Raw genomic sequence first — 13,563 nt, forward strand, 5'->3', positions numbered from 1 at the left:
CAATCTGCAGTAATATGCCACATAAACTGTAAAGATCAGACTGAAATGAAAAAAAAAACGTTATTTAAAAATATTTCCATAGCCCTAACTCAATCAAGTATCTAAAAATATATATATTATTATAACATTATTACAAAGGTTTAAATGTCACTGCATAATATAAAAAAGTTAAACCAAGTGATGTTTTAAAAAAAAAGAAAGATAGCACAGAAACACAACAGCATGACTTTGTTAGATTTTGGTTATAAAAATACACCAGTGACTATTCTGCTAGGACAGTAAAATCCAAAGTAAACCTAAACCTTCAAAATGCTGCAGATTAGAATACAGTCAATGCCAAATAATAGAAAGAGGGTCTTACTGACCATATCACTAACTACTGGACAAGGTTAACTGATAGACTCAGTAGAGCTGTACAAGGACAAGCTTTCCACCGGCATCATTCCCTGAACTCCACCAAAAAAGGGATGATTAAGTTTCAGATTTTTCAGAATAATAAAATAGTATGACAAACTAACTCTTCATGCCTGTCACACAACTACGTATGCCACAACACAAGACACAAAAACTACACACAAAGACCTTATCCCCCAGGTTTCACAGACAAGCCTTAAGCTAGGCCCAGACTAAAATGCATGTTTGAGCTGTTTTAACTGAAAGTAACTTGCACTAAAATGTCTTAAAATATGTCAGTGCCATTGTTTTGTCTCAAGATGCACACAAGTAATGTTCGGTAATGTTAAGGCATGTTTATAAAATCTACTTGAATGAATTTAACTAAGCCCTAATCCTGGCTTAATCAAAGTCCTGTCTGTGAAACCAGGCCTATGTGTTTTTGATATGTTAAGGACCTCATGAAGTTAGGTCACTGACCGTAGCTGGCACGGAGGTGGGGGTTGCGCAGTCGGCTGTCTTTGCGCAGACTGCCCACAATGATGGTGACACAGGAGAGGAAGAGCACCAGGCCGATGACGATGCCAGCCACCACCAGAGGGGACACCAGCAGGCTGGCTTCATTACCCCCTTCTTGGCAGTCTGGGTACTCATGAGCATGACTGCTCTGGTTTGAGCTCACTGAGGACATGATAGAAGAAGAGATGGGATGTGTGGAGGTTCGAAAGAATGGCAGGATGACATGAGAAAAAGAAAAAAGGGAAACAGGAAAGAAAGATGAGACGGATGGTCAGTTTTTAAAGCAGTTTCAATCATTTACAGTAGCAAGTGTTACATAAAACACAGAAGAGACATTTTCTTCTTTCCCACACAGCTCATAGTGGTGTGGAATTATGTCAGTCTCCATATAATAACCCTTCTCTGAGACACACAAACACTCTCACACACCTAGCTGTCTACCGCAGATCAGGAATGCTCCCCAGACTTTCATCCCTCAGTGGATTAGATTCTCAAGTCTGCAGTGTTAAATTTTTAATCCTGACCCGTTTGAATTTTTAAATATGCCGGTGGAAGACTTTCATTTCAGCTCACAAGAAGCCCAACTTCAGCCATTAGCGCCCATCTGACTTCCTTCACCCTTTCCATTCAGACCAGAGAGAAACCAAAATAAGCCCCACACACACACATACACTTATAGGCTTCAGGTATACAGACAGATTCAATAAAGCCTATTGGGAAAGATGATGATATTAACACTCTGTGGTTGAGGCCTCCAGCCCTTCCTGGAGATAAACAAGACAGAAATCAAATAAATGTATCTGTGGGGCCAGCAATGCTTGAATGCTAACCATATTTATTCTGAGGACAAAGGAAACATCTGGAAGTGTTTAGCGTGATGTGATAATTCTCCTAAACTCCGTAAGATGCAAAAAATAAGTATGTTTATATATAAAAATTGAACATAATTAAATTTTTATTTACAATTTAATTGCACGATTACTGTAGGTAAATACAAATGCATGGTAATCACTGGCTGTTAAAGGGTTAGTTCACCCAAAAATGAAAATTCTGTCATTAATTACTTACCCTCATGTCGTTCGACACCCGTAAGACCTCCGTTCATCTTCGGAACACAAATGAAGATATTTTAGTTGAAGTCCGATGGCTCAGAAAGGCTACGTGAAGCATCATGAAGCTTCGAAGCATTATGAATCAGCGAGTCGAATCATGATTCGGATCACGTGTCAAACCGCCAAACTGCTGAAATCACGTGACTTTGGCGATCCAAACCGCTGAATCGACTCACTGATTCATAACGCTTCGAAGCATCATGATGCAGTGTTTTGAAATATTTTTTTTTTAGCACAATAACTATTCTCATCGCTTCATAACATTATTGTAGAACCACTGTAGTGAGATGGACTTTGTAACGACGTCTTTAGTACCTTTTATGGGTCTTGAGAGTGTAAAGTACATTGTGCGAATGGAGGCCTTTCTGAGCCATCGGATTTCAACTAAAATATCTTCATTTGTGTTCTGAAGATGAACGGAGGTCTTACGGGTGTCGAACAACATGAGGGTAAGTAATTCATGACATAATTTTCATTTTTGGGTGAACTAACCCTTTAAGTTCAAACGCAGTGTTCATAAACATAAAAATATCCGCTAATATAAAAATCATGCCACTCAACTAATGAGTCTTACCACGTGTCAAATGCGTCACGTGATATCCCTGTGTCAAAGCATATAATACGTGTATTATATTTCTGTAGATTGTCCAATAATATTACTGTTGTAATTAAATTGCTCCAATTATGCTATTTTAAAGGTTTATAATTTTGTTTCTAGAGGTCTCCTACAATAGGTTTACATGCATCCAAGGTCAACAAACACTTTCAGAATCTGAAAATGGTTCGGTCTCTCTAAGCCCCTCCTTGTATGTGAGCTTACTCTGCTCTGACTGGCCAAACGACTCAGTCTGTTGCGAATAGTCTACTGCTTATGACGCGTGTCAGAAACTAAACATCCATTGCCATATCTGAATTTCAGCTCCAGAGGCTTTCTCAGCACTTACATGTTATATATACATGAACGAGCTAAATTACTTTTATGCTCGTTTTGAAAGAGACAACAGAGAAACTGCCACCAAGCTCAAACCCTCAGCTGACCCACCAATCACACTCTCCTCCACAGATGTCTGCAAGGCACTGAGCCGGATCAGCGCACACAAGGCTGCTGGACCAGACAACATCCCTGGTCGTGTTCTCAGGGCATGTGCGGAGCAGCTCGCTGGGGTTTTTACAGACATTTTCAACCTGTCTCTTGCCCAAGCAGCTGTACCGACATGCTTTAAACGCACTTCCATTGTGCCAGTGCCAAAACACTCTAGCCCGAGGTGCCCTAATGACTACCGCCCTGTAGCACTCACACCCATCGTTATGAAGTGCTTTGAGCGGCTGGTCCTGGAACACTTAAAAGACTCTCTACCATCCACATTGGACTCACACCAGTTTGCCTACCGCAGCAATAGGAGCACAGAGGATGCCGTTTCCATGGCACTGCACTCTGTGCTCACTCACCTGGACAATAAGAACACGTATGCACGCATGCTGTTTGTTGACTTCAGCTCAGCATTCAACACTGTCATCCCATCCAAGTTAATAGCCAAACTTGGAGACCTGGGCATCAACACTTCAATGTGTAACTGGATTTTGGACTTCCTAACTGACAGACCCCAGAATGTTCGTTCAGGATTCACCTGCTCCACATCCATCACTCTTAACACTGGTGTACCACAGGGCTGTGTGCTAAGCCCGTTTCTCTACTCCCTCTTCACCGCCGACTGCAAGCCTGTGTATGGATCTAATTCCATCGTCAAGTTTGCGGACGACACAACGGTGATTGGTCTCATCAGCAACAACGATGAGACCGCCTACAGGGAGGAGATCCAGCACCTGGCCACATGGTGCGCTGATAATAACCTGCTCCTCAACACCACCAAAACGAAGGAGCTCATCGTGGACTTCAGGAAGGAGTCAAGAGGCACACACGACACCATCCACATCAATGGAATGGCTGTTGAGCGTGTCTCCAGTTTCAAGTTCCTGGGGATCCACATCTCGGCGGACATGTCGTGGACGACCAACACCTCCAGCCTGGTCAAGAAGGCTCACCAGCGCCTCTTCTTCCTGAGGACACTGAGGAAGAATCAGCTCTCCTCGGCTATCCTGGTGAACTTCTACCGCTGCGCAATAGAAAGCATCCTGACCAACTGTGTGGCAGTGTGGTATGGGAGCTGCTCTGTTGCGGAGCGCAAGGCACTGCAGCGGGTGGTGAAAACTGCCCAGCGCATCACAGGGACTCCACTGCCTGCCATCGAGCACATCCAGAGGAAACGCTGTCTGCATCGAGCTCGCAGCATCCTCAAGGACTCCTCTCACCCAGCCCACAGACTGTTTTCTCTCCTGCCCTCCGGCAGGCGTTTCAGGATCCACCGGACCAGGACCAGCAGACTAAAGAACAGTTTTTTCCCCAGAGCTGTCTCTTTATTGAACTCAAACCCCCGTTGATCCACTTCCCTCATAAACTGATAACTCTCCTACCTCACATCTTCCTTCACTTTGTTATTTGCACTACCGACTGTTTATCACAGTAACGACTGTTTACATATGCATCTTACACTGCCATATCTTAACTGGATTATGCTCATTTGCACTGCCGACTGTATTTATAGTACCAATGTTTACATTTGCATTTTGCACTGTACTTCTAACTGTAATATGCAACCACTTTCCACTGCACTTTACACTTTTTTTTTTTCCGGATAGCTCTGTCCATAATTTATTGCACTACCCTAATCCACTGCTATTCCTCATATTAGCCTAACATATTATTGTATACCTCTATCTGTAAAATTCTGTTTATAGTAATAGCCATCTGTATATTGTATTCATAGTACATATTCACCTGTAAATTCTGTTTATAGTAATAGCCATCTGTGTATTTATTCACTGTACATATTCACCTGTAAATTCAGTTCTGTTTATAGTAATAACGTCTCTCTATTTATACATATTTATACATATTCAGTACATATCCATGTCCTGCACTTACGCATCCATTGTATATCCTGCACTTGCTGCTATTGCACTTCTGGTTAGACCTAAACTGCATTTCGTTGCCTTGTACTTGTACTTGTGTAATGACAATAAAGTTGAATCTAATCTAATCTAATCTAATATACATATTGATACGAACAGGAATGATGGCTTCCGTATTTCTGTATCAATTCCGGTGCAAGTCCTCATCCTTTTAAAGAGCAAAGTGCATCTGGAGCACTGAAAATAGTGTCTTCTTGACATGCCAGCAGCCATATCACCCTGTAGCCCAAGACTGGTTTCCCACTGAAGCTAAGCAGGGCTGAGCCTGGTTAGTACCTGGATGGGAGACCAAACTGGGAAAACTAGGTAGCTGCTGGTAGAGTTGTTAGTGAGGCCAACAGGGGGTGCTCACCCTGTGGTCTGTGTGGGTCCTAACGCCCCAGTATAGTGATGGGGACACTATACTGTAACAAGCACTGTCCTTCGGATGAGACGTTAAACCGAGGTCCTGACTCTCTGTGGTCATTAAAAATCCCAGGATGTCCTTCGATAAAGAGTAGGGGTGTAACCCCAGCATCCTGGCCAAAAAAATGTGCCCATTGGCCCCTGTCCATCATGGCCTCCTAATCATCCCCATATATATATATATATATATATATACGATTGGTATCATCCCTCAGTCTCCTCTCCACCAATCAGCTGGTGTGTGGTGGGCGTTCTGGCACAATATGGCTGCCGTCGCATCATCCAGGTGGATGCTGCACATTGGTGGTGGTTGAGAAGATTCCCCCCTTCTATGTAAAAGCGCTTTGAGTGAGTGCCTAGAAAAGCGCTATATAAATGAAATTAATTATTATTATTATTATTATTATGTCGACAACATGAACCAAAATCTTCCAGGCCTCAGCTACAACTACAATGTTTGAGGGGTCAAAGTAGACGTTGTTCAAGCAGGCAGCCAATAAAGACCATGGGCTGGCAGTCTGCAAATTTGTTACTGTACATTGTTAAGTAGGTATGTAACAGGAAGAGAGACCGGAATTGCTGATGAGTGATGACTCGTTTCGGCAATTCAGAATCGATTCTTTAATTTAGGAGACAATAACTTTATTTGTCGTACATTTTGATCTTTAAAACTTTGCAGATCTTTTACATTCAAAAACAGCTATATTGCACACTGGATGAAAAGTAATATTTGAAAAAGCAAACATTAATGGTTGAGCAATATCTTGATTTAATTGAAAAAAAAAAAAAAGGATTCTGCCAGGAACGACTGAGCAAAATATCACACCTTACTGATAGCAAACTAGGCCACAGGCTGTTCAAAATACTAGAAAGACTCAACACAAAACAATCACAGTCAATCAAAAGACCTCCTCGGCATCAATAATTTCACACTTTTACCATCACACATACTTTCTCACACAAGGGGCAACAGAGAAAGTAACTAAAAAAGGGTGCTGAGGTCACTTCACTATTTGCACTAAGTCAGTACTGTTAGCAATTATTACTTAATATTTTACTCAATATATTTAAACTTTATGAAGTTCCTGATTCTTTTTCAGGTCAATGTTTAATATGAGTTTAAAATATAAATACAAATATATTCGGAAAAGTTTCTTTTCTTTTTTAGTTTTATTTATACATTGCACTCAGAGAATATTACCTATGCTGTGTAGCAAACATTTGGCAAGGAAACTGAGGTGCTAAATGTTGGTCTGTTGTTATTAAACTGTGTGACATTGGAATACAGCGATGCTGTTAAAACACCTCAATACTCGTGAGACTCTTTAGAAACATGCTGTGAGAAACCAGGTTGTGCATCAGACTTGATTAATTATTATCAGTTCACAAACCTTTACAATTATTTAAACAACAGAAGATATTAAGCAGTGCTCTCGGTCAAATAGTCATTCAAATGTACTTTCAAAGACACTACTCTTAAAAGGTTTGGGGTCAGTAACTTCTTTTAAAAAAGACATTTATATTAGTGCTGTCAAACGCATACGTTTGTTTTGTTTTTTTCTTCAGTTTAAGGCATTAACAATATTTAACACAATTTCTGTCATCCTTTGGCTAGTGTTACATTATATGATTACACTCTTATTCACGCAAATGCTTTTAAACCATTCAAGCGTGCCAGGACAAAAGTCGAGTATCCTCATAAGAGCCGTCTTAAATGAGTTAAATAAAGTCTTAAATGAATGTAAAGAGTTGTGAGAAAATGAGACACATGTGAGATCCGCTTCATGTGCGGCAGCGGCAGGTCTTTAATGACAGACAGCAGCAGGTTTATTAGGCTGCTGTCACTATGTTATTCAAAAAACAAAGGTAACAGAAAATTATTCACTGCTCTTGACTAAATAACTTTTGTAGCTTTAATAAGGATGAATTTAAATTTAATTCATAATTTATGAAGTGCAGACTGTACGGTAACTTTATTCAATTTTTTGTACATTTCCTACCTGGTAGTAAGGGCACAGGTAAATATGACATTTATTATCGGTTTATGTAAGGATTGTTTTAAGTTCACTTAAAGTAAAAGTTGATATCTTTTTTGAAGCCTAATAAATGTTTCAAAATTGATTGATTTCAATTACACTGTAATGTTGAATGGTTATAATTAATGTTTTAAAAGTAAAAAAAACAACAACAACAACAACAAAACATTATCATCGAGACATCAATAGCTGTATTATCAGTGATACTGGCCTTCATTCATAAAACGATGACATTAACTCTTTCCCCACCAGCGTTTTTTAAAGGGTAACTCAACCCCAGCTCAGCGCTTAACTCCACCCACTGGCAATATTTACAGCAGAGACAGAGGGGAAGAACCGAGGGCGGGACTGAGCGGAGGGCGTGCACCTGAGACCTGCAGATTGATTGACAGCTGTCAGACTCGCAAAGATGGAGAATGACTGGAGTGACGCCAGTAGTTTTGCAACAGAGCGGTCATTCGAAGCAGAGGACTTTTCTCCCCCACCTTCACCTGAAGTGGAGGAGGGTGAATTGTCTGTAGACACGGGGCCATTATCATTTCGCAGGAGAGTGCAAGAGAGAATGAGACCACTGACCTAATCTATGAACAGTCAAATCCTTATACTGAATGCCCCTAAAAAAAGATCATATACAAGCGATGTATTTTCATTCAAATTAACTGAATCTATAAGCAGTGCAGGACCAATAAGTTCAAACCTAATAGCTTTTATAAACAGATTTCCTCAAATAAAAGTTAGACTATATACGCCAGCATGTTACGGTATTGTTGTTCGTTACCACGGCAACCACTTGAGGGTCAGGGTTTGAAACATAGATTGTAACAAAGGTTTGAAAGCACGTCTCATGTATGAAAAGTATCTGTACAAGAAAAGCCTGACGTGTACTGACAACTGCATTATTTAACTGTATTTTCTTCATTAGAATGTTGAGAGCAAGTGTCAAGTAAGTTTCATTCATAATGTTTCTACTTCATGTAACATGAGAGTTCATACTGGAGTGAAGCCGTTCTCATCATGTGATCAACGCGAGAAAACATTTCGTAGGGTGTGGTGAGCTCGTGCCAGGGGCGTGGATAGCGAGCCGTTGGAAGAACCATAATACGTCACAATGACCAACAACGTCCAATAGGAAAATTCAACTGCAGTAGCCACCATTCAACCTCAAGAGGGCAGCACTCAGACGTTTTTACACCATATATTGTAGAAATAAAACACTTTATACCCAAATGTCAAAACATTTACTCGAATCAATGAACACAGCACTAATAAAGCCCCAGTCTTGCATAAGAATAAAAAAAGCTACATTTTGAGCAAAAAGCTGAGAAAATCACGTTTTTGTCAAAGACAAGATCTGACTTTTTGGGGGATTTTTGGGAGGAGATTGGAGCTTCAACTGTAATTTCTACAGTTCTACAGCGCAGACTCTGGCTCCAGTATGTCAGCACAGTATTTGGACATTGGCGGCTTCACTTTTCTACAACGGAAGAGAGTGAAGGTGCGTCGTCCATCTTTTTTTTTACAGTCTATGTTACAAACCTAGAGATAGCTAGCCTGACAAGCCAGACCCACATCAAGATGTTGGGTCTGGGAACTCACCATTGGCAGGGCTCAATCCGAGGGGCGGGATAAACGGTTGTCTTTCAAATTCCCTCTGCACGCAATAGGATAGCGCTACAACCAACCAGATTCGAAAGCCTGCTGTTCGCCAGCTTCTTTGTTTACAAGTAGCACACGGAACAGCCGCAACTCTGCCGTCATTATGTTAAGGATGTGATGTGTCTATACACGATGTGATTGGCCTGACCAGAGTTTGGTTTTTCCAGCTCGCATGCCAACGGAGTTACTAGACTACCCTGGCTGCAAATTAAATTTGCTGCCGCTAGGGTGCGTCTAGATTTCTAGGCGTCTAGGGATAGCCATAACAGGGAGTAATTCACCAGTGACACCTTCTGTTGATTACATCTTTACACCAGTTGGTGGCTACCAATTAGTGGCTTTTTGAGTACTTTAAGTGAGTTTGAATCATTCAATACAGGATTAATTTAAAATAACCTGCATATTTAAAAGATGACCAATTTTTTAACTGATAAACACCACAAAAAAAAAAAAACACATGACATCAGCGATTGCTGGTATACTGGAAATCTCTGAACATGTCTAGTGTGTGTAATCAGAAATATCCTGTATCCAAAAATCTCTTTGCATCAATAATGTATGGACATGCACGGGACTCCACACGCTTGACTGGGAAATTTTCGCACACGGGTCGTACACCTTAAATTTTCACTGAAATTTAACTCGGAAATCATTATTTTCATGCAGTGATATTTGCTACAGACTAAACCTAAAATTATTTTTGTAGAAGTGAATATAACTAATTTAGTGTGTGAACACTTTTCTTTTTGAGAACATTTTTTTTTTATCTCCTGGGTAATTAACATTGGTTAAACTTCACTGGGTACAACTTTGCATTCAAGTCATTCATCTATGTGTTCAGATCTGTTTTATTAGCATTACTGTGTACTGCTACGTGGGTGGTCAGTGCTGGTTGACAGTGAGGTCTCTAAAGACCACATGGGCTACAGCAGCATGGAAACCTCCAGGCATCCAGCTGGTGTATACTAACATGTCTGCTGTATCCTCTTACTCAAGATGTGGTATTAAATCTGACTGGGAGATCAGTTCACTCCGGTCAGACTGAATTCAGTCAAAGCGTGTGGCTTATGTAAGTTGTCATGTCCTTCTGCTGTCCTTCCCTCTAGCCCTTGCATCCTTGTCCTGTCTAAGATAAAAACGTATGGCTTTATGCTGAAGGTCGCAGCAGACCAACGTGCAACTATATTGCATAATCACAACAACTTATGCTTTCTCTGCCCTTCTTTAGCCTCTCCTTCACACACACACAATGGCATACACACTTTTCACACTCTTCTTCTTCTCCTCTGCTCTTGTCATGCTTCCCACGGGGAACAATCCAATTCTGTGCCACAGATTTCCAAAACTGCAGCCCACATTTTGTGTTCAACATTAGGCACTCTCTCACACTCCTATAAGTTCTACACTAACAAAATATACGTGAAAAATATGCAAAATATATAACAAAATATAAAGTGTTAACCACAAGTCTACTGAAACTTGCTCTAAAAAATCTTTTCAGTATTATGAAAAGTATATATAAAATGATATATAAGTATATATCAAATTATTGGCAGTATTATTCTACATGCATGGAATAGAACTCAAACCCCAAGCTGTAGCTGTAAAAACTGTTTAAATAATCCAGTATTATATGATTCTTCTTAAACGTGCACATTGCAAAAGACAAAAGGCTTTTCCATGTTGCTGAAGTGTCCAGCATTCTATGCAAGGTAACAATAGGCTTAGTGCCGAAACTCTACTCTAAGACCTACGCTCTTGCTCACGTGGGCAGTGTGAATAACCTGTTCATATGGACACAGAAATAAATACACATACTTATGTGCAGTTTTGCAGTGCAGTGTGAAAAATGTTGAAGGGTCAGAGGGAGGGTGGAAAATGTTTATATAAAACAGTGTAATGAACTATACATGTATGTGTATATGCAAGTATTAGTGCTATCAGTGCATGCAATTAATTTAAAGTCCTTAACACAATTAACACAAATAAATTACAGAAGTTGCGTCATTAAAGTAATTTTCGTCACGCAGCACCCGTAACCACAAATTTCCATTCTAACTCTTTAAAGGATTAGTTCACTTCAAAATGAAAATTTCATATTTTACTAAATGACCGATCGTTTTGCTAGATAAGACCCTATTCCTCGTCTGAAATTGTGCAGAGCATTGAAATTATTCTCCAGAGTTTTGCTTTATGACCGGGTATGAAGTTTAAAAGACATTTTGTAGAATCACGAGTTCATGCATTCATTGGTTTCATTCGTGTGTTCTCGTTTACCACATAATTATCTAATGGTAGCCTGTAGCCAATAGTTTTATTTTCCTCATGTCTTATATGTCTAAAACAATAGGTAATAAGGAAATTCGTCGAAAGTCATTTGTGTGATATGTGCAGCATGCGACTGTTGAACACGGTGCGTTTGGCGTCCGCCTCTTTCAGGGCTTGAGTTATTGCCTTTTAATATCAAACACGTCAAGCTCGTGATTTTCTTATGTCCATTCATTCGTCTCATCCTCATTATATAATGAAGAAACTTCTGTTCTGTCTCTTGCCAGATGTGATGCAGGGGAGCTTTGTCATTAATGTTAGTTTTTATTTGCAGGTTTTTAGCTTGCAGTGCCGTGTTTTCTTCACCACATTAAGACATCCTGTTATGCAGAAACTTCTTGAATGTATTCAGAGTTTTTCCTTATTGAAAATAAGGTATTTTCACCCAAATATCCTGTGTTGGAATTTACTTGTTAATAAAGTAATGTGATAAAATGTCAACCCTGTTGTCTGTTTCTGTATTTTGCTTAATATATTTATGTTTTTAGTCATTTTTGTCTTTTGGGACAGTGAGAAATAAACAATTGTTACTACAATTTAAAATATTTAATTGGACCAACCACACAGTTTCACTGTAAAACATTTCTCCAATTAAAAATTTTCTAGTGACTAATCACATCTAAATGTTTTAGTTGGCCAAATTGAAAAATTTAGATGTGATCGGTCACTAGAAAATTTTAAATTGGAGTGGCCTTACATTTTTTACAGTGTTGGTAAATTACATTTTTCCATTGGCTCAACATATTATTTCTAATTGAGCCCATGTTAACAGGCTGTTGCCACAATGGATAAAATTCAATTCACAGAAATTAAATTTGGCCAATTGAAAATTTTAGATGTGACTAGTCACTAGAAAATTTTGAGTTGGGAAGATTATACATTTTTTACAGTGCATGGACATCTTGGATGAGATGGGGGTGAGTAAAATATCAGGACATTTTCAATTTGATTTGAACTAATCCTTTAACCTGATTCTGCTTCTCTGTTTGTGATCAGGGCCATTTAAAGCTGTTAAACTCTGGGGAAGTGTTCAGTGATTCAGTAATCGGAATCATTCAAACAGTCCAAAACAGCGCTAAAGTAAAGATTACATCAGAGACATCAGAGAGAATAGAGACTCACATTGCGTTTTTAGTGAATTGTTAGTTCCAGTGTGCTTTGCTTTAAAACACAAGCTCTGTCGTATTCTGCGATTGTTATCTGAAGTAAATACACACATGTATTTAAACTGACTTGTCAAGTTGAGGGTGTCTATATTCCACCATGTAAAAAGTAATGGTGCAAGCGCAACTGGCTTTTAAAGGAAATGGGAGATGAGACTCTGAGTGGTTTATTGCACGTTATGCCCAAAACGTCTCGGTTACGTATGGTAACCCTCGTTCCCTGAAGGAGGGAACGGAGACGTACGTCGGACGTACCGACGAATTGGGATCACTTCTGGGAGCCCCTATCAGCTTCGAGCTATCTAGAACCGGCCAATGAGCAATTGGCGTGCGAGATTTGCATCTCGCGCCCCGCCCCGCGCCACGGGTATAAACAGGAAGCGAGAGCGAATGCACGCTGTTTTACACTGAGGAGCCAAACGTAATGGCTCTACCTGCAGTGATGGTACAGCAACTGTGGCGACGGGACGTACGTCTCCGTTCCCTCCTTCAGGGAACGAGGGTTACCATACGTAACCGAGACGTTCCCATTCAGTCGGTCACGTTTGATGTACGTCGGACGTACCGACGAATTGGGATCCCCTATGGAAAACGCCATAGTTACTACCACTTCCAGCGCCCAGCGATGAGCCCCTCAGACCCCGATCTGATGCGGGCGGGAAAGTTCACGCAGGGAGAGTCCAAGCTGCTGTTCCGCAAGACCCATTCAGCTGACTGTATTGGATAACGCTGGCAAAGCGTGCCTGTGAAGGCGGCTGCGGAAGCCACATCATGCCCAGAGGGAGTTAACATGTGGAGAATACACGTATGGGCTGGCCGTGGGCAGCACAACATACGGAAGTCCCAGGGGTGGCACCGGCCAATTAGTGGAGGGGGACAACACGTACCTGGGACGGCAGAGGAGACTCTGCCGAGGGAAAG

The 13,563-nt window shown here is 40.6% G+C and overlaps 1 protein-coding gene across 1 annotated transcript in view; it reads right to left on the bottom strand.

The window, feature by feature from the left end:
• Positions 1-13,563, bottom strand: part of bean1 (brain expressed, associated with NEDD4, 1) — an 86,398-nt gene that overhangs the window by 26,542 nt on the left and 46,293 nt on the right. The window contains exon 3 of the mRNA XM_079808545.1: positions 874-1,074. Coding sequence (XP_079664671.1) covers positions 874-1,074 — 201 coding nt within the window. The remainder of the gene's footprint in view (positions 1-873; positions 1,075-13,563) is intronic.

The sequence above is a fragment of the Gobio gobio genome, assembly GCF_949357685.1.
Source record: "Gobio gobio genome assembly, chromosome: 2".
NCBI lineage: Eukaryota > Metazoa > Chordata > Actinopteri > Cypriniformes > Gobionidae > Gobio > Gobio gobio.